This window comes from Chiloscyllium punctatum, chromosome 48, assembly GCF_047496795.1.
Source record: "Chiloscyllium punctatum isolate Juve2018m chromosome 48, sChiPun1.3, whole genome shotgun sequence".
Lineage (NCBI taxonomy): Eukaryota > Metazoa > Chordata > Chondrichthyes > Orectolobiformes > Hemiscylliidae > Chiloscyllium > Chiloscyllium punctatum.
The window spans coordinates 19,928,185-19,951,066 of NC_092786.1; the positions used below are offsets into that span (position 1 = coordinate 19,928,185).

At 43.2% G+C, this 22,882-nt stretch overlaps 1 protein-coding gene across 4 annotated transcripts in view; it reads left to right on the forward strand.

Annotated features, from left to right (window-relative positions):
* The window catches only part of adamtsl3 (ADAMTS-like 3), a 651,955-nt gene that overhangs the window by 578,210 nt on the left and 50,863 nt on the right, over nucleotides 1-22,882 (forward strand). For all 4 annotated transcript variants that reach the window (XM_072564789.1, XM_072564791.1, XM_072564790.1 and 1 more), the window contains one exon: nucleotides 21,154-21,281. In XM_072564789.1, coding sequence (XP_072420890.1) covers nucleotides 21,154-21,281 — 128 coding nt within the window. The remainder of the gene's footprint in view (nucleotides 1-21,153; nucleotides 21,282-22,882) is intronic.

The following is a 22,882-nucleotide window of genomic DNA, read 5'->3' on the forward strand; positions in this document are numbered from 1 at the left end:
TCTCCGCCTCCGCCGTATCTGCTCCCAGGAGGCCCAGTTCCACCATAGAACACACCAGATGGCCTCCTTCTTTAGAGACCGCAATTTCCCTTCCCACATGGTTAAAGTTGCCCTCCAACGCATCTTGTCCACATCCCGCACCTCCGCCCTCAGACCCCATCCCTCCAACCGTAACAAGGACAGAAAGCCCCTGGTGCTCACCTTCCACCCTACAAACCTTCGCATAAACCAAATCATCCGCCGACATTTCTGCCACCTCCAAAAAGACCCCACCACCAGGGATATATTTCCCTCCCCACCCCTTTCCGCCTTCCGCAAAGACTGTTCCCTCCGTGACTACCTGGTCAGGTCCACACCCCCCTACGACCCACCCTCCCATTCTGGCACTTGCCCCTGCCAATGCAGGAACTGTAAAACCTGTGCCCACATCTCCTCCCTCACCTCTATCCAAGGCCCTAAAGGAGCCTTCCACGTCCATCAAAGTTTTGCCTGCACATCCACTAATATCATTTATTGTATCCATTGCTCCTGATGTGGTCTCCTCTACATTGGGGAGACTGGACGCCTCCTAGCAGAGCACTTTAGGGAACATCTCCGAGACACCCGCACCAATCAACCAAACCGCCCCGTGGCCCAACATTTCAACTCCCCCTCCCACTCTGCCTAGGACATGGAGGTCCTGAACCTCCTTCACCGCCGCTCCCCCACCACCAGACGCCTGGAGGAAGAACGCCTCATCTTCCGCCTCGGAACACTTCAACCTCAGGGCATCAATGTGGACTTCAACAGTTTCCTCATTTCCCCTTTCCCACACCTCACCCTAATTCCAAACTTCCAGCTCAGCACTGTCCCCATGACTTGTCCAGACTTGTCCTACCTGCCTATCTCCTTTTCCACCTATCCACTCCACCCTCTCATCCCTGAACTATCACCTTCATCCCCTCCCCCACTCACCCATTGTATTCTATGCTACTTTCTCCCCACCCCCACCCTCCTCTAGCTTATCTCTCCACGCTTCAGGGCTTTTGCCTGAAACGTCGATTTCGAAGCTCCTTGGATGCTGCCTGAACTGCTGTGCTCTTCCAGCACCACTAATCCTGGATGTGTTGTCCTAGTCGAAGTGGTGTCCTTCTTCATCTGTATGTAAGGATATTAGTGATAGTGGGTCATATTTTTTGGTGGCTAGTTGGTGTTCCTGATGGCTAGTTTTGTGCCTATCTGTCCGATGTAGTATTTGTTACAGTCCTTGCATGGTGCTTTGTAAATGTCATTTGTTTTGCTGGTTGTTGTTATAGGGTCCTTTTGGGTTCATCAGTAGCTGTTTCAGCATGTTGGTAGGTACGTGGAATACCATGATGCCAAGGGGTTGGAGTAGTCCCGTAGTCATCTCTGAGCTGTTTTTGATGTATGGTAGTGTGGCTAGAGTCTGTGTATGTGTTGTGTCTACTTGCTTGGGCTTGTTGTTTCAGAATCAGTGGACTGTGTTTATCGGGTACCCATTCTTCTTGAATGTGCTGTATAGGTATATTCCTTCTGCTGCTCGTAGTTTCTGGATGCTGCAGTGTGTTGTGGCCCACTTAAATAATGTTCTGATGCAGCTCTGTTTGTGAGCATTGGGATGATTGCTTCTGTAGTTAAGTAACCGGTCTGTGTGTGTTACTTTCCTGTCGACGCTGGTCTGCAGTTCTCCATTATCTGTTCATTCCACTGTGACATTGGAAGGGGAGTCTGTTATTCTCTTTTGTGAAATTTATGCCAGTTAGGATGTTGTTGATAATGTTGTATGTTTCCTCTAATTTGTTCAGTTTTGTGATGACAAAAGTGCCAACAGCTTTAGATAGTTGCTATAAACTACATTTGATGATAAATTTGGAGGAGAAGGCAGCCTGCAAGAAGAACTTTCTTTTGAACATAAAAGCACGGTACTGGAGAAACTCAGCAGGTCTGATAGCACCCATGAGAAGAAAGCAGAGTTAACGTTGCAAGTTTGATGACTCTTCATCAGATCTGATGTTTTTCTTCATTTTGCTTCTTTTGAAACTGGTACTCTTATCCCAGTTGGAAATACATGTAACAGGATAAGCAACCCGTCTTGAGCTCAGCATAGATATTGTGGAGTTTCTCCATTTCAACTTCTGTTACGCTCTGTTCCAGTAATGTCAGTTCCATCTCAGAAAAATCCCATTCATTAAGCTTGCGTCATAAATTTCAGACTAATCTGAGAACCTATCTGAAACAACAACACCAGAAATCCCAAGGACAGATGCAACAACAAACTCTGCGACTTCTATGTTGGGCTGAGTTATTCAATGCCAATCAAAGGTGAAGAGAGCCTCCGCAATCTCTTGCAGTGCTAGAGACATGATAAATCTTTTGAATGAGAATTAAAGGTCTTTCTCTTTGCAGAGCATCAGGTGATGCGTCGTGACAGTCAGGAATCCAGGCAGCTCACTTTTTTAAATGAGAGGAAAATCAGGAGCGTGTGGTGCCTTTAATCCAAGTATGTGCTACTGGCATCAAAATGCTGTCCATCAAGATTGCTAAGACAAGCTTCTCCCTGTTCTGTTATTAACCTTCCTATGAACAGGCTAACACAATGGGCTGGATCTTCTTGCTAGTGGCAGGAAACAGAATTTAGGACTCTTTCTAGGTCCTGAACCAGCTGCATGAAGAAACAATTACTCACTGGGATCTTCAAAGGGGTGCCAGCTTTGCTTGGAGTGAAAACAGGTACTTGTGTCCAAGTAAGGGTCATGGGTGGGCTGCAGGGCCAATCAGGGGCTTGCCAGAAGGAGGGGAGATGCCGACTGTAATGGGCATCGGGAGCATTGCCACTTGGAGCTGCTTCTCTCCCTCCAACTATTTAAAATCTTCTTTAAAAATAGTTACAGAGCCTCAACCACCCCGGTTACAGAAGAACCCTCCCTCCATGGCAACCTGTGGCTGTTCCTGCAGAAGAGTTGATCTCTAGACTTGATCTAACGTTATTGGGTCTAAATTGCACCAACCAGTGTAGGAAGCCATGAGACTGCAAAATCCCAGGCAGCTTCCTTTAATTCATCTTAATTATGTCCTCTCTGTCGATGGAGGTGCTGGGAAGATCGCGAGTCTCCAACCCTGCGTGGCAGAAATGTCTGGCAGCAGGAGACTAGAAGGTCAGTGGCACAGTAGTTTTAAGGCAGTTCCCACCCATGTGTGACCTCAAAGTTCAGCTCGCTGTTTGATTCTCATTTGCAACGTGTTTTAATTATTCTGTATTTTGCGCAGTCCCCATCCATATTACAATGCCGATAACCATGTTTATCGATTTTCCAACTTGAAATATTGTTCCTGCTAGTGATGGGAGGGATAAAGGAATCAGACATGGAATCTCGTTCACTAGATCCTGCCGGTTAACACATCCAGCTTCTTAAACCAAGTCTAAAGTTCACTGGTGTAAAGTTTGTTAGAAATATTAACCTTAATATTTGCTAAGGTTGGTGCGGTGCCTGGCATTGGCATTTGCCAGGTATCTGCAGCTGTAAAAGAGACTCCAGGATAGTATGTAGCTTTCCTGAAACCAGGGTCATTGATGTCTCAGAGCAGATGCAGGGCTCTCTGAAGAGCGAGGGCAAACAGATAGAGGTTTAAAAAAAGGGATGAGGTCCAACAAGCAGAATATAGGAAATTAGGACCGAACTTAGAAGGTAGGACCTCAAAGGTTCTAATCCTTAGAGAATCCCTGGACTATTACCAGTGCCACCAACTCGTAAGAGTAGAAATAACAGGATATTCCCGATGAATATGTGACTGGAGAAATAGTGCAGGAAGGAGGGATTCAGTTTTCTAAGATATTGGGACCAGCTCTGGGGAAGCTGGGACTGTTGCATGCATGATGCATGTATCTGGTTTTATTTATTTATTGTCGCGTGTAATTTATTATACTTATATAGTGTCGCCACTCTCTGGCACAATCTTAAAACACAGAAAAATCAACCAAAGCATGGAATATAAAGGCAGCAAAATAAAGAAAAAGTGTTCGACTTTACAATTCTTCTTGTTAAATGCTCCGCCATGGGCCCAGTGGCCAGGCACGAGCCCCTTTTCTTTGCACTGCCACCGCTGGAATGAAAGTTATCACTTAGCGATTTTTAAGAAGGCATCTCTCACCTCCAACAATGTCCTCGGCACTGTGTGTCTTCACTCGGATCTCATCAATCCTAGTGAGGACACCAGTGGTCACCAATCCAGCTGGGCACAGCACCAGCCCGAACTCCGCCACCACCTCACCAATGCAGCCGCTGCTGATACCACCCTGTCTCGTACTGGGCCCAAACTCACCTGCGCCACCAACTCCATGAACCTGTGCCAGATGCAGATGCCACAGGGAACTCCAACTCGCCTCTTCCACAGCAGCCATGAGTCAGCACTAGGACCTGCCTAGAAGCCACTGGAACGTCAAAATCTCCACTGTCACCACCACTAGTCTATGCTGGGCCCACTCACTGCCATCGATTCCAATGCTGCAACCAAACTCTTCCACTAGAAGTACGTGATATAAAAGAGAGAAAAAAAATGAGAAAAGAGTGGAAAAAAAAGAGAAGTGGACAGAGTGGACAAGCACAGGGCTCAGAAACCCTCGACCATCTCCATCTTTGATGGACTGCATCCTATGCCCTTTTGTGGGGTGGAGGGGCAATTGGTGTTTGCTAGTATAGCCATTTTAAACTAAAATGGCAGAGGGATGGGGACCTGAGCAGGGAAACAGAGGAGGAAAAAATGAGGACAGAAACCAAAGATGGCAAGATAAGCAAAATTGGAATTTAGAAAATTCAGAGGCAGAAAAACAAATAAGACTTATACTGTTATGCTGATAAACAAGGTTGCAAAGGCAAGCCTGAAGGCTTTGTATCTTAATATACTGAACATTCCCAATGAGGTAGATAAGTTAGCAATGCAAAAAGATATAAATGGTTATGATTACAGATGTATAGCTGCAGGTTGACTAAGGATGGAAACCAAACATTCAGGAGTATTCGGTATTCAGGAAAGACAGGGAGAAGGGTGAAGGAGGTAATGTAGCATCTTTAGAAAAGGTGTAAATAAATTCAGTAGTCAGGAAGGATATTGGCACAGAAAATCATGATGTGTGAGTCAAGGTGAGAAACACCATGGAGCATAAAATGTTGTGGTTGACTATGGACCCACAAACCGTAACGGAAGGCATTAGACAAGAAACCAGTGATGCATGCAATAAGTGTACAGATATAATCATGTGTGAGTTTGATCTATATACTGTATAAATTGGACAAATCAAACCAGCAAAGCTATTGTGTAGCATCAGCCAGGATCAAGTTGAATGGCAGTGTGCACTCAAAGGGCCGAATGTCTTTCTCATCTTAATTTCTATGTCTCAGTTCAACAAATGCCAAATACATTGCGAGTTCAGCAAATTAGTTCACAAAGACCAAGCTTAGTCAGATGATGAGATGCAAGTGATTTTTAGAATTCATTTCAGTGCTGACCGAGAATATTCTTTGTTCATAATTATATTCTGTATAATAATGGTAACTCTGTTGAATAGTGCCTTTTTTAATACATTCAGAGGAAGCAGGTATGGTTGCCTTTGAACCCATGTTCTTGTCACATGTTGACTGAAGTATCTTCTGACTTCGTTTTATATGTTTAAATTAGAGAAGTAAAGAACAGATTAATATGTAGGGTAGCTGTACTGTATGACTAGTTTATGGATTTTCAGTAATAACCCGAGGTACAGAAACTAAACAAAGTGCTGTCTTCAATTTGGAGTTCAATCCGATGCCACCCATGGGAGTTGTTTGAATAAGCATGCGCAAGCTCAGCAAGATGACAATCTATAAATCATATTTCAAGAAACTTATTTTAACATTTTCAATATAATTGAAAAGTGCACCACTGAGTCAAAATCTACCATTTTTATTAGATATGCTCTGCATCTTATTTCAATTTTAAGTATCTTCTTGACTAATCTTATTACACTTATTTGGTTTTTGTTTCTCACTAGCAGCCCTGCAGTTCAGTAAGTACTGTTTGTAATTTTATTTGATTCCCAAGTTGCAGCCCTCAGTTATAAGTTCAGTTATGTGTGGCAGCATTCTGTTCAGGGTTACATAAACCAGACTTTCACAAGGCTCATATATCGTATCTATAGATGTTAATAAATAGGATTTTATTAATATGACATCATGGCATTTGGCTGCACAGTGAATTGAGATTTGTGTCGATGTCCTTCACAGTGGGATGATTTCATCAGTATACTCCCTTAAGTATAGAAGGAAAGAAAGACTTGCATTCGCAATTGTGTGTTTCACAACCACTGGACGTCTCATGCTGCCATGCAGCCAATTAAATACTTGACAATTTCTGAGTTGTTCAGGTTGTGCGTTTGCTCGCTGAACTGATAGGTTTGTTCTCAGATGTTTCATTAGCATGCTAGGTAACTTCATCAGTGAGCCTCCAATGAAGCACTGGTGTTCTGTCTCGCTTTCTAATTATGTGTCTGTTAAGGTGGGTGATATCATGTCCGGTTCTTTGTCTCAGAGATTGGCAAATGAGGTCCAAATTGAAGTGATTATTGATAGAGCTCCAGTTTGAATGCCAGGCCTCTAGGAATTCCCTTGTGTTTCCCTGTTTAGCCTGTTCTAGGATGAATGTGTTGTCCCAGTTGAAGCAGTATCCTCCTTTATCTGTGTATAAGGATACCAGTGATACTTTTATCACTAATTTCCCCACGAGACTGTTTACTAAACTTAGTGACTCAGACTAAGCCCCACTCTCTGCAACTGGATCCTCATTTTCCTGACCTATAGGCCACAATCAGGGAAGGTTGGGTATAATGTTTCATCTTTATTAATGCTCAACACTGGAGCCCCCCCAGGGGAGCGTACTCAGCCCCCTACTATATTCACCATATACCCATGACTGTGTCACCAAATACCAGACTAATGCCATTTACAAGTTCGCTGATGACACTACCATAGCCAGTCGAATCTCAGATGGTGATAAAACAGACTGCAGACGGGCGGTGGAAGACCTGGAAAAATAGTGCACTGAGAACAACTTAGCTCTCAATGCTGGCAAAATCAAGGAACTCATTATTAACTTTTGGCAGGATGTTACTCATCCCCCAACCACCCCCCCACCTCAACACATTAACAGCATAGCTTCATGTGGACGTGCAGGTTACAAAGGCCCAACAACACCTCTTCTTCCTCAGACAGCTGAGAAAATTTGGCATGACGATGAATACCCTTGCCAACTTTTATAGGCATGCCATCGAGAGCATTCTATTTGGATGTATTACTATCTGGAATGGCAACTGTACCATTCAAGATCGGAGACAGTTACAGAGAGTGGTGAACTCGGCCCGGATAATTACAAAGGTCAACCTCCCATCTATAGAATCCATCTACCAGGCCCACTGTCAAGGAAAAAGTGAGGACTGCAGATGCTGGAGATCAGAGCTGAAAATGTGTTGCTGGAAAAGCGCAGCAGGTCAGGCAGCATCCAAGGAACAGGAGAATCGACGCTTCGGGCATAAGCCCTTCTTCAGGAATGAGGAAAGTTTGTCCAGCAGGCTAAGATAAAAGGTAGGGGTGAGGGACTTGGGGGAGGGGCATTGGGAATGCAATAGGTGGAGGGAGGTCAAGGTGAGGGTGATAGGCCGGAGTGGGGTGGGGGCGGAGAGGTCAGGAAGAGGATTGCAGGTTAGGAAGATGGGTGCTGAGTTCGACGGATTTGACTGAGACAAGGTGAGGGGAGGGGAAATGAGGAAACTGGAGAAATCAGAGTTCATCCCTTCTGATTGGAGGGTTCCCAGGCAGAAGGTGAGGCGCTCTTCCTCCAACCATCGTGTTGCCATGGTGGAGGAGTCCAAGGACCTGCATGTCCTTGGTGGAGTGGGAGGGGGAGTTGAAGTGTTGGGCTACGGGGTGGTTGGGTTGGTTGGTCCGGGTGTCCCAGAGGTGTTGTCTCAGTCAAATCCCTCTAACTCAGCACCGCCTTCCTAACCTGCAATCTTCTTCCTGACCTCTCTGCCCCCACCCCCACTCCGGCCTATCGCCCTCACCTTGACCTCCTTCCACCTATTGCATTCCCAACGCCCCTCCCCCAAGTCCCTCCTCCCTACCTTTTATCTTAGCCTGCTGGACACACTTTCCTCATTCCTGAAGAAGGGCTTATGCCCGAAACGTCGATTCTCCTGTTCCTTGGATGCTGCCTGACCTGCTGCGCTTTTCCAGCAGCACATTTTCACCGCTGTCAAGGAAAGGCCACCAGCATTCTCAAAGATCCAACCCACCCTGGCAATGCTTTTCTACAACCTCTACCATTGGGGCAGAAGGTACAGGAACCTGAACACACGCACCAGGCTGGTTTCGAAACATTTTCTACCCTACTGTTTTTAGAATACTGAAGGACTCTCAAATTCTTAGCATTCACCTATACCTGTGTTTTTGCCGATGTTTACCTATTATTTACTTATCTATGCTACTTAACTTTGTGACCTACCTGTGTTGCTCGCAAGGCAAAGCTTTTCACCGTGTCTCGGTATACGTGACAATAAATATAAATCAATTCAATTCAATTCTGGTCATGTCTTCTGGTGGTTAGTTGGTGTTGGTGTATCCGGGTGGCTAGATTCCTGCCTGTCTGTCCAATGCAGTGTTTGTAGCAGTCCTCACATGGTATTTTGTAAATGACATTTGTTTTGCTGGCTGTTAGTAAAGGGTCCTTTAGGTTCATCAGTAGCTGTTTCAGTTGGTGGGTTTGTGGGCTCCCATGATGCCAAGGGGTCAGACTAGTCTGGTAGTCATTTCCAAGATGTCTTTGATGTATGGTAATTTGGCTGGAGTCTCTGGCCATATTGTTTCGTCTTGTTTGGGTTTGTTGTTTGAGAATCGGTGCACCGTGTTTATCGGATACCCGTTGTTCTTGAATATCCTGTATAGGTATTTTTCTTCCGCTGCTTGTAGTTCCTAGGCGCTGCAGTGTGCTGTGGCCCATTTAAATAATGTCCTGATGCAGCTCTGTTTGTGGGAATTAGGATAATTGCTCCTGTAGTTGAGTATCTGGTCTGTGTGTGTTGCCTTCTTGTAGGCGTTTGTCTGCAGTTCTCCATTAACTGTTCATTTTTTAAGCTTAAATATTTTTTTTAAAGGGTAGTCACTGTTGTAGGAAAAGTGACAGCAATTTGTGCACAACAAAATCTCACCACGTGCTAATGAAAATCTGTGTTCTTGTTTGAGAAATAATTATTGATCAGGTCTTTGGGTACAATTTCCCTGCTTTTTTTTTCAAATAATGCGATTGTATTGTTTGCGTATGTCTGCAGGGGACAGACAGGATTTCAGTACAAATCTCATCCAAAAGAAAATATGCCGATATTTAGGAGGTTGAGGGATGATGTCATTTCGAAAAAAGAATTTGCAAGGAAAAAATAGAAAACTTGTTTGGGAGGGGGAGACCTGAACAAAAGAATATTCCCTTAGAATTAGAACTGCATTGTTCAGGAATGATGTCAGCAAGTATCTGTTCACACAAAGAGTGGTGAATATCTGAAACTTTCTCCCAACAACAAATATCCATGGAGACTAGGGTTTAGCTGAATCATTCACAGTTGGGCTGATAGGATTTTGTTAAGCAGGAACATGAAGGGAATCACAGCCATGAGAGATAAATGGAGTTGAGATATAGATTATTCAGTGGTGGAACAGGCTTGAGAGGTTGAATGGCCTAAAGTTGTTGGTGCTGTGCAAAGTGAGGACCAAGGGGGCCCTTTTGTTGTTGAGAGAGGGAAGAGAAGGGGGGGGGGGTGAGGGCAGAGGTGCAGAGGTGCAGAAATGGACAGCAAGAGGAGTTAGAGATGGACCAGGTGAAGATAGCAGATTTCAAATTGGAAGCAAAATTGGTAAATTTTTCCAGTTCCAGACAAGAAAGGGAAGCAGCACCGAAAATGTCAATAATGTATTAGAGAAAGAGTTGTGAGAGCTGACCATGTAGGTCTATCTGGTTTACTAATGTCCTTTACAGAAGGAAATTTGCCCTTCTCACTTAGCCTGGCCTGTATGTGTCTCCTGATCCGTAAGAATGTGGTTGACTCTTAGCTACTCTCAAGGCCAATTAGAAATAGGCAACAAAAATTGCTTACCTAGTCACCATTTATCTCTCCACCCTGGAGGCTCCATGCCTCCATTCCTCATGAAGGGCTTTTGTCCGAAATGTCGATTTTCCTGCTCCTCGGATGCTGCCTGACCTGCTGTGCTTTTCCAGCACCACTTTGATCTCTACAGCAATTGCTTACCTTTCCACGAATGCCCACATTCCATGAGTGAATAAAAAATGTTTACTTACTTCTCACTGAAACACTTTTGGGACATGGATGTTATGTTGACTCAGCTGTTGACTGATCTTTGCAGCTGTTAACATTTAGTATTTTAGTACTTTTTTCTTCACTGTCCTGAATGAGATGTTTAAAGCTAAATTAATTCAGAACCATTTACATTTTACTAAATTAATAAACAACTATTTGCATTTCAGTACATTCCCAGGAACAACTAGTCATTTTTACCATTCTGTAATTGGGTTAAGATACCCTCGAAAAATGATAGACCAGAAGTATTAGTTTTGTTGCTCAGTTACTTTTCTGCAAATCACTCCTTTCCACTCAATACAATGGGCAGTACAAATTGCATAAGACAAAACCAAAACAGCATTTTGTATTGGTTCGAATAGAAGGATTTTTATCAGCAATCTAAGGACCAAATTTCTCAAGTGAGATTTAAAATATCCCAGAAAAGGAAGAGTTCAGTTTCTGGTTCTTTAATTTACCGACATCTCTCAGTTTTTTAAAGCCAAGAGACCCAATAGATCTTTTTGAAAACCTATACCACTTGTATCCATTAGAAACTGTGTGCATTTTATTTTATGAGATTGTTGTGCAAAATTTTATTTTCTCCTTCCGTGTGATGTGGGAGTGGCTGGTTCAGCCAATATTTGTTCATTCCCAGTTGCCCTCAAGAATGTGGTAGTGAGCACCTCCTTAAGTGCTGGAGCCCTTGAAGTGTAGGAACTTGCAATTCCAATACAGAGGGAATTTCAGGATTTGCACCAGTTTTACTGAAAGAACAGTGATGCATTTCCAAGTCAGAATGTTGAGGAGTAGTTTGGAGGGGAACTTGCAGCTGGTGTTGTTGCCAATGGAGCACTTCATGGCAGTGTAACCACTAGGAGGGTCTCCACATGTGCCGTGTCATGCCAAAGCACAGCTTCTGCTTCTGGAAAGTACTGCCACTCTCAGACCTCGGAAATCCAAGCAGTGGCAGAAACAAATACAGCAAACGCTATTACTGTGCATCTGCTGCCATTTTAAGTGATAGAGGCCACAGTTCAGGAAGGAGCTGCCAGGAGCATTGGTGAGTTGTTATACAGTAAATCTGCTGTCACTGTCTTTCAGCAGTGAGGGAGTGAATGCTCAAATTGGTGGACTGAGTTGCAATCAAATGGGCTATTTTATTCTGGATGGTGTCAAGTTTCTTGTCTACTGTTGGAGCTGTACTCATCCAGAAAAGTGGTGAGCTTTCCATCACACTTGTGCCTTGCAGATGGTGGACAGGCCTGGGGGAGATGTCTGGAAGTGAGTTACTCATAAAATTGTACAGCATGGAAACAGATCCTTTGGTGCAATTCATCCACGCCAACTAGACATCCAAATCTAATCTAGTCCCATTTGCCAGCATTTGGCCGTTATCCCTCTAAACCCTTCCTATTTACAAACCCATCCAGATGCCTTTAAATGTTGTAATTGTACTCTTTCCCCCACCACCTACTCACATCAGGATTCCCAGCCTCTGACCTTCTCTCTTACCCACAGTATTTATATGATTGGTCCAGTTCAGTTTGTGATCAGCAGTAACCCCAGGATGTTGATAATGGGGAATTAATATTGGAATGTTGATAGCTATGGAAATTCCACGGAGGTTCAAGTGGAGATTGTTGGATTCTTTTTGTTCAAAATGGACATTGCCGGGCTCCTGTGTGGTGCAGGTTTACATGTGAATAGCAATTAATAAAAGAGTGACAGTGTTTACGTTAAGACTTCAGTGAATCAATTTGAGATGCTGTGCTTTCACAAGTCAGAAGGAAGTGAAATGTAAAACTCTGGACAGATGCCCTCACTCTTACTCTTCCACACTGTTCAAGTATTGCTGCTCTTCCAAACTGGAGCCAAATACGTATCTGACAGTCTGGCATTTCACCAAGCTATGTGATACTTCTATTTAAGGTAAAGCATTTTTGAAATCCTGCTAATGCTGCACATTTCACACTAATATGCAGCAAAATTTGCCCTTTTGTAGCAGTGTTTCTCCAGCATTCTGTGAAATATCTAACATTTTGTATATTAAGTTATACGTTATTAAGTTAAGCAGATGACATGGTGCCAGAGTGGTTACCACTGCTGCCTCACTGCACCAGGGATTCGGGTTTGATTCCAGCCTTGGGCAACAGTCCGTGTGGAGTTGGCACATTCTCCCAGTGTCTGCGTGGATTCCTCTGGGTGCTCTGGTTTCCTCCCCCAGTCCAAAGATGTGCAGGTTAAGTGAATGTACCATGGTAAAAATAACCCAGTAGTGTCCAGGGACAAGTAGGCAAGGTGGATTATCCATGGTTTTAAACAAAAACACTTGCAAGGTTACGTGGATGGGATAGTTGGTACAGACTTGATGAGCCAAATGGTCTGCTTCTGTACTGTAGGGACACTATGATTCTGCATTATAAAAATGACAAGCCTCTACTTATATCAAAATGCCTGCACTTATTTTTGTTCTCTGTGTGACCTGATTTGACAGACTTATTATTCTTGTATTCCTAAACCTAGTTGTGGCTGTATTATGCAAATATGTGTTATGATTATTGAGCCTGTTCCAGCAAATAGGTGCCAAACTCAACAATGTGGATTTTTTTTGGCTTTATTGAAGTTTCAAAACAGCATTGAGAATGCAGCTTTATATTTGATTCTTAACAATAAGAGGTGTGTTTATTTTGTGAAAAATCAAGTTAAATACCATGGTTGTTGATTCCCTTGAAATTTTTTTAGTCACTGTGGAGTCTGATTATGTCTGAAAATAAAGTTGGGTTTCTTTAATGGTGTGTTTGCAAAGCCAATGCATGTTATTTTAAATAGTTTAATCTCTTTTTACACACAAAGAAAATTTTTAAAAATTCCATCCTGAAATATATACAGAAAGTAAATCAACGAAATGTATAAATAATTAAATCACACCATGATTGAACAGTGTCTGAAACCATGTATCCCACTTAGAGTCATAGAGATGTAAGCATGGAAACAGACCCTTCAGTCCAACTCATCCGTGCTGACCAGATATCCCAACCCAATCTAGTCCCACCTGCCAGTACTTGGCCCATATGCCTTTCAACTCTTCCTATTCACAAACCCATCCAGATGCCTTCTAAATGTTGTAATTGTACCAGCCTCCACTATTTCCTCTGACAGCTCATTCCATACATGCACCACCCTCTGTGTGAAAAAGCTGCCCCTCAGGTCCCTTTTAAATCTTTCCCCTCTCACCCTAAACCTATGCCCTCTAGTTCTGGAAAAAGACCTTGTCTATTTATCCTATCAATGCCCCTCATGATTTTATAAACCTCGATAAAGTCACCCCTCAACCTCTGATGCTCCAGGGAAAACAGCCCCAGCCTATTCAGCCTCTCCCTGTGGCTCAAATCCTCTAACCCTGGCAACCTCCTTGTAAATCTTTTCAGAACCCTTTCAAGTTTCACAACATCCTTACCAAAGGAAAGAAACCAGAATTGCATGCAATATTCCAAAGGTGGCCACCCAATGCCTATATTCAATGCTCTGACCAATAAAGGAAAGCATGCCAAATGCCGCCTTCACTAACCTATCTACCTGTGCTCTACTTTCAAGGAACTATGAACCTGCTCTGTAAGGTCTCTTTGTTCAGCAACACTCACAAGACTTTAACATTACGTGTATAAGTCCTGCTCTGATTTGCCTTTCAAAAGTGCAGCACCTCGCATTTATCTAAATTAAACTCCATCTGCCATTCCTCAGTCCATTGGCCATCTGATCAAGATCCAGTTGTACTCTGAGGTAACCTATTTTGCTGTTGACTACACCTTCAATTTTGGTGCCATCTGCAAACTTACTACTATATCTCCTATGTTCACATCCAAATCATTTATTCGAAATGATGAAAAGCAGCGAACCCAGCACCAATCCTTGTGGCACAACATTGGTCACAGGCCTCCAGTCTGAAAAGTAACCCTCCACCACCATCTTCTGTTTTCTACCTTTGAGCCAGTTCTGTATCCAAATGCCTAGTTCTCCCTGAATTCTGTGAGATCTAACCTTGCTAACCAGTCTACCAAGAGGAACCTTGTCAAATGCCTTGCTGAAGTCCACATAGATCACATCCAGTGCTCTGCCCTCATCAATCCTCTTTGTTACTTCTTCAAAAACTCAATCATGTTTATGAGACGTGATTTCTAATGCACAAAGCCATACTTACTATCCCTAATCAGTCCTTGCCTTTCCAAATACGTATAAATCCTATCCTTCAGGATTTCCTCCAACAACTTGTCCACCACTGGCATCAGGCTCACCGGTTTATAGCTCCTTTTCCTTACCACCTTTCTTAAATAGCGGCAGCACATTGGCCAACCTGTAGTCTTCTGGCACCTCACCTGTAACTATTGATAAAACAAATATCTAAGCAAGAGGCCCAGCAATTAACTTCCCTTCTCAGACTTCTAGGGAATACTTGATCAGGTCCTAGGGATTTATCCACTTTTATGTGTTTCAATACATCTAGCACCTCCTCTTCTGTAATACGGACATTTTTCGAGATGTCACCAAATATTTCCCCATATTCTATATCTTCCATGTCCTTCTCCACAGTAAGCATTGATGCAAAATACTCATTTAGTATCTTCCCCACTTCCTGCGTCTCAACACATAGGCTGCCTTGCTGATCTCTTTTAGATTAGATTAGATTACTTAGTGTGGAAACAGGCCCTTCGGCCCAACAAGTCCACACTGCCCCGCCGAAGCATAACCAACCCCTACCCCTACATCTACATCTACCCCTTACCTGACACTACGGGCAATTTAGCAATGGTCAATTCACCTGACCTGCACATCTTTTGGACTGTGGGAGGAAACCGGAGCACCCGGAGGAAACCCACGCAGACACGGGGAGAATGTGCAAACTCCACACAGTCAGTCGCCTGAGGCGGGAATTGAACCCGGGTCTCTGGCGCTGTGAGGCAGCAGTGCTAACCACTGTGCCACCGTGCCGCCCACCATATTCCCTCCCTGGTCCCCTTTTGTCCTTAATGTGTTTATAACATCTCTTTGGATTCTCCTTAACCCAATGTGAAGAAGCTATCTCATGTCCCCTTTTTGGCATCCTGATTTCACTCTTAAGTATTACTCCTACAGCTTTTATACTCCTCTTAGGATTCACTCAATCTCACGTGACACATACTTCCTTCTTTTTCTTAATCAAAACCTCAAGTTCTCTAATCATCCAGCATTCCCTATACCTACCAGCCTTTCCTTTCACCCTAACAGGGATATACTGTCTCTGGACTCTGGTTATTTCATTTCTGAAGGCTTCCCATTTTCTAGCCATCCCTTTACCTGTGAACATCTAACCCCAATCAGCTTTGGAAGTTCTTGCCTAATACCATCAAAATTAGCCGCCTTCCAATTTAGAACTTCAGTTTTTAGATCCGGTCTATCCTTTTCCATCACTATTTTAAAACTAATAGAATTATATCACTGGCCTCAAAGTACTCCCCCACGGACACCTCAGTCATCTGCCCTGCCTTATTTCCCAAGAGTAGGTCAATTTTTGCTTCTTCTCTAGTAGGTTCATCCACATACTGAATCAGAAATATTTTCTTGTACCCATTTAACAAATTTCTCTCCATCTAAACCCTTAACACTATGGCAGTCTCAGTCTATGTTTGGAAAGTTAAAATCCCCTACCACAACCACCCTATCTATTCTTATAGATAGAGTCAGAGAGATGTACAACATGGTGACAGACCCTTCCGTCCAACCTGTCCATGCCGACTAGATATCCCAACCCAATCAAGTTCCACCTGCAAGCACCCGGCCCATATCCCTCTAAACCCTTCCTATTCATTTACCCATCCAAATGCCTGTTAAATGTTGCAATTGTACCAGCCTCCACCACTTCCTCTGCAGCTCATTCCATACACGTACCACCCTCTGCGTGAAAAGGTTGCCCCTTAGGTCTCTTTTATATCTTTCCCCTCTCACCCTAAAACCTATGCCTTCTAGTTCTGGACTCCCCAACCCAGGGAAAAGACTTTGTCTATTTATCCTATCCATGCCCCTCATAATTTTGTAAACCTCTATAAGGTCACCTCTCAGCCTCCGACACTCCAGGGAAAACAGCCCCAGCCTGTTCAGCCTCTCTTTATAGCTCAAATCCTCCAACCCTGGCAACATCCTTGTAAATCTTTTCTGAACCCTTTCAAGTTTTGCAACATCTTTCCGATGGGAAGGAGACCAGAATTGCACGCAATGTTCCAACAGTGGCCTAACCAATGTCCTGTACAGCCGCAACATGACCTCCCAACTCCTGTACTCAATACTCTGACCAATAAAAGAAAGCATTCCAAACGCCTTCTTCACTATCCTATCTACTTGCAACTCCACTTTCAAGGAACCTATGAACCTGCATTCCTAAGGTCTCTTTGTTCAGCAACACTCCCTAGGACCTTACCATTAAGTGTATAAATTCTGCTAAGATTTGCTTTCCCAAAATGCAGCTCTTCACATTTATCTGAATTAAACTCCACCTGCCACTTCACAGCACATTTGGTCAAGATCCTGTTGTAATCTGAGGTAACCCTCTTGGCTGTCCACTACACCTCCAATTTTGGTATCATCTGCAAACTTACTAACTGTAATTCTTATGTTCGCATCCAAATCATTTATGTAAATGACAAAAGGTAGAGGACCCAGCACCGATCCTTGTGGCACACCATTGGTCACAGGCCTCCAGTCTGAAAAACAACCCTCCACTACCACCCTCTGTCTTCTACCTTTGAGCCAGTTCTGTATCCAAATGGCTAGTTCTCCCTGTATTCCATGAGATCTAACCTTGCTAATCAGTCTCCCATGGGGAACCTTGTCGAACGCCTTACTGAAGTCCATATAGATCACACCTACCACTCTGCCCTCATCAATCCTCTTTGTTACTTCTTCAAAAAATGCAATCAAGTTTGAGAGACATGATTTCCCATGCACAAAGCCATGTTGACTATCCTGAATCAGTCCTTGCCTTTCCAAATGCATGGACATCCTGTCCCTCAGGATTCCCTCCAACAACTTGCCCACCACCGAGGTCAGGCTCACTGGTCTATAGTTCCCTGGCTTGTCCTTACCACCCTTCTTAAACAGTGGCACCACGTTAGCCAACCTCCAGTCTTCCGGTACCTCACCTGTGACTATCGATGATACAAATAGATAATTGAAATCTCCTTACACCTTTGTTTCTCAATTTCCTGCTGGCTATTAGGGAGTCTATAATACAATCCCAATAAGGTGATCATCCCTTTCTTATTTCTCAGTTCAACCCAAATATTCCCATATATGTATGTCTGTATTCCCAGGAATATCCTCCCTAAGTGTAGCTGTAACGCTATCCCTTATCAAAAATGCCATTCCACTCCTCTCTCGCCTTCCTTTCTAATCTTCCGATAGTATTTCTATCCTGAAATATTAAGCTGCCAGTCCTGTCAGTCTCTGAGCTATGTTTCTGTAATTGTTATGATATCCCAGACCCATGGCCCTAACCACGCTCTGAGTGTATCTGCCTTCCTTGTTCGGCCTCTTGCATTGAAGTAAATGCAGTTTAATTTATCTATCCTACCTTGTTCTCTGTTTTGTTCCTGCCTGCCCTGACTGTTTGACTCGCTCCTTTTCCCAACTGTACCAGTATCAGGTTGATCTCTTTCCTCACTATTCCCGGGTCCCACACCTCCACCTTATTAGTTTAAATCTCTCGAGCAGCTCTAGCAAATCTCCCTGCAAGTATATTTAGCCCCTTCCAATTCAGGTGCAATCCGTCCTTCTTGTACAGGTCACTTCTATGCCAGAAAAGATTCCATTGATCCAAAAATGTGAATCCTTCTCCCATACACCAGTTCCTGAGTCACACATTCATGTGTTCTATCCTCCTACTCCTATCCTCACTAGCTCATAGCACTGGGAGTAATCCAGGTATTATTACTACTCTCGAGGACCTGCTTTCTAATTTGCTGTCTAATTTGCTATGTTCTCCCTTAAGAATCTCATCCTTTTCCCTTCCTTTGTCATTGGTTCCAATGTGTACAACAATCTATTGCTGATCCCTCTCCCCCGTGAGAACATTCTGCACCGTCTCTGAGACATCCTTGATCCTGGCACCAGAGAGGCAACACACCATTCTGACTTTTCACTGCTAGTTGCAGAAACGTGTGTCTGTGTCTCTGCTGGAGAGTCCCCTGTCACAATCAATTACTTGGAACCCAACGTACCCCTCATTACGTTATAGCTGGTCTCAATATCAGAAACTTGGTAGTTCATGCTACATTCCCCTGAGAGTCTTTCACCCCCTACATTTTCCAAAACAGCATACTTGTTTGAAATGAGGATAGCCACAGAAGACTCCTATGTTACCTGCCTACCCCTCCTACCTTTCCTGGAGTTAACTCATCTATCTGACTGTATCTGCAGCTTTTCTCCCTTGCTATAACTGCCATCTATCACACCCCCAGCTCTTGTAAATTCCTTATTACCTCAAACCGCCGCTCCAACTAATCCATGCGATCTGATAGGATTCACAACCAAAGGCACTTCCTGCAGACATAATTATCAGTAACATGGAACTCTCCCTAAACTCCCACATCCGACAAGAAGAGCATATCACTCCACCAAAGGCCATCTTTACTCCTTCACTATATGCAGCTCTAAAAAAGCAGTGCTCTAGGGTAACTTAGTACTTATGGTTTATATTTTAAAAAGATTAATCAAGAGACCGATCTCAATAAAACAAATAAAGAAAGAATCTACTCTACGCACTACTGTAGACTTATGGCAAAGTTACACATTAAAAACTATGCACTTATCTGTTCCTGTGCTGTGCACTCGCCCACACTGGTTTCTCCAACGTCAACTGTGAATTTTGTTTAATATTTCCTAGACGCACTCCGATGTCCAGAGGTACATGAACTCAAACAGCGAAGGCAGTAACTGTGTAGATTCACAGCTGTGTCAGTTAGCAGTGTAGGTTTCTTTCTCTCCCTCACTGACCATGTGGACACTGCCTTTTGTCTGTCTTCCTCCTTTAAAAGTGTAACTGTTGTGATCTTCTTACCCCAAAGTTCCAAAACAACACAACAGCTTAGATATAAAACAGTAATTGCTGCACCTGAAATTCAAGGAAATCACCTCCAACATCTAAAATACCTCAAAAAAGGAGCAGCTCTTACAGCCACGATTTTTCCCCATCCTGACTTCTCTTGGTAATGAAGATTTCATCCAATCTGTGATGTATTTTATTTGTGGTTTGGTTCTGTTCTCTCAACTTTTGCTTTAATCTCCCAGGGTTATTAATTTCCTAGCACTTATTGATCCTTCACTGATTGTTTACTCTCTCTCTCACACTCTCTTCTCTTCGCCCCCTCCTGCCGCCACCACCACCTTTCCCTGTTTTGCAACTCCCTCACCAGTTTGTCCACACTCTGCAAGTCCTGTTAAACATTCCTTTTTTTGTGGTTTTCTTTTCCCCTGATTCTGTTTTCAAAGGCTTCTGTCACTGCCTGTTCTTCTCCGGTCTTATTCTGATTTTATTTTCACCATGTCTTTCTTCTCTGTTAGTCTCTGTCCTAAACTGACTCTCTCTAACTTGAGGAAGTGGAGCTATGCAAGCACAACATAGAAAAAAAACAATTTTTTTCAGGCATTATCAGCATATGGAGGGCAGTCTCACATCCTTATAAGGACACACCGCATTCAGATGCTTCCATAAACGAAAATTCACTTGTATTTTCTTTTCAGGTTCATACCAGGAAGATTGTGTGTGACCTCACATAGCTCTATATTTATTTTGTTTTTGTAGATCTCTTCACAGTTGTTAATCATACACCGACATCATAAATATATTCAGTTACTATTTAAAATTTTGAAAACAGTTTTAAAATTGTCATGTCGAAACATGTATCGCAACAAAGCTGAAAACTAGCACCAGTAAATTCAATTATTAGAAAAGGTCAGAAAAAGTTTTTAAAAATTAATTCAGGGGATGTGAGCCTCACTGGGCAGGTCGTATTTATTACCCATCCCAAATTGCCCCGAGGGCAGTTAAGTGTCAACCAGATTGCTATGGAGGCAAACAGAATCACATGTAGGCCAGATTAGGTAAGGGTAGCAGTTTCCTTCCCTGAAGGGTATTAATGGACCAGATGAGTTCAAATCTTTAGCCCAATTTATGTTTACATATTTAGACTTGAAATAATAAGAGAAATTGTGTGGCATATGTGTTGCGAAAGGTAATGCAGACTTCGGTGAAATTCTTCAAGTTAGACTGCAACTCAGCCACAGAGCGACAGAAATAACAATGCTGAAAACAAATTCTGGATCTGTCAAGGAACAGGAAGATTGATTAAGACCAGCGATTGAGGACTGCCTTGGATTGTGAAGGCAAAAATTCGATTGAGAGGCAGATGGATGATGTGAAACAAAGAGTTTCAAAGTTCAGTTCATCTGTCAGGATATGTGATATAGGTGTGAGGAAGGGTTTTTGGACATTTATTTGGAAATGTGTGCTAGTTTGGTCAAATGGTTTGAGTCAGTGACTGGATAATTCTGTTGACAGACTCGCTAGCTTTTCTGAATAATAGCAAAAGTGGTGCAATTCTGAGCTTCACAGAAAGGTGTGAGAGATGTGTCACAATCTGTGGGACGAGGAGATTATTTGATTTTTGTTTTGTGTGTCTGTTACGTCAAACTTTGTAGGATATGCCAAATAACTTGAATGGTCCCCATCATTTGGACTTACATTTATGATCTTACAGGATGTTACTGCTTGATTCTGCAAGACTTCAGATCCAGAATGTCACAAGCCAGGATGCTGGCCTTTATGGGTGTACAGTGAGCAGTGAACTTGGAACAGATACTGAAACCTCGTTACTACTGTATTCAGGTAGGTGTGAATTGAAATTCAATCTAAAAATAAATGTTACAGAATTAGAAATTCTATAATTTGTTTCTAAATAATCAAAACAAAATTTGCATATGCTAATATCACAGTGGCTTGATCAGATGAGTAGTTACTTTCATTTTTTTCTGTGTGCGATAGTGAAATTGTGATTTTTTTTAAACTAGTACAGACATAAACAAAAATCACTTATCTCGTAAAAACATGTTACTTTTTCTGACTTATTCAATGTATTTTAGTTTTGTAAATTGTGAATGGAATATTTCCCAAGTTCTTTCAAGAGAAAGGAATGTTGGGAAAGGAATCACTATCTGTATTTAAAAGGAAGGTTTTGACAAGAGGGAGGCAAGTTTCTGACACTAATCCAGAACTCCATTCCTCACAGCACTGTCCGTGTATCCGCTCCCCAGAAAGGCAACTCATCACCACCTGCTCAAAGGATAATTAAGGATGGGCAATAAATGTTGGCCTCATGAGCAACATCCACGTGCCATGAACAATTCTTTTAAAAACAACTTGTAGCCAAAAATGGAGCAAAGGGTTAAATTTTATGCTAAAGCTGGGTCCCCAACGTGAAAGTCAATGACAATCCTGCCTACATTTGAACATAGAACATTACAGAGCCGTACAGGCCCTCGATGCTGCGCCAGCCTGTGAAACCAATCTGAAGCCCATCTAACCTACACTATTCTATTCTTGTCCATATGCCTATCCAGTGACCATTGAAATGCATTTAAAGTTAGCGGGTCTGCTAGATTAGATTAGATTCCCTACAGTGTGGAAACAGGCGCTTCAGCCCAACAAGTCCAGACCAACCTTCAGAAGAGCAAATCACCCAGACCCACTTCCCTCTGACTAATGTACCTAACACTGTGGGCAATTTAGCATGGCCAATTCACCTGACCTGCACATCTTTGAACTGTGGGAAGAAACCGGAGCACTCTGAGAAAACCCACGCAGACATGGGGAGAATGTGCAAACTCCGCACACATTGTCGCCCAAGACTGGAATAGGACCTGGGTCCCTGGCGCTGTGAGGCAGCAATGCTAACCACCGAGCCACTGTTGCAGGCAGTGCGTTCCACGGCCCTAATACTCTATAAGTAAAGAAACTACCTCTGACATCTGTCATATATCTATCACCCCTCAATTTAAGGCTATGTCCCCTCGTGCTAGCCATCACAATCCGAGGAAAAAGGCTCTCACTGTTCACCATATCTAACCCTCTGATTATCTTATATGTCTCAATTAAGTCACCTCTCAACCTTCTCTCTAATGAAAACAGCCTCAAGTCCCTCAGCCTTTCCTCGTAAGACCTTCCCTCCATACTAGGCAACATCCTCGTAAATCTCCTCTGCACCCTTTCCAAAGCTTCCACATGCTTCCTATAATGTGGTGACAAGAACTTTATGCAAGGCTCCAAATGTGGCCACGCCAGAATTTTGTACAGCTGCAGCATGACCTAATGGTTCTGAAACGGAGTCCATCTACTAGTAAAAGCTAACACACCATATGCCTCCTTAACAACCCAATCAACCTGCGTGGCAACTTTCAGTGACGGACACCGAGATCTCTCTGCTCACCTAC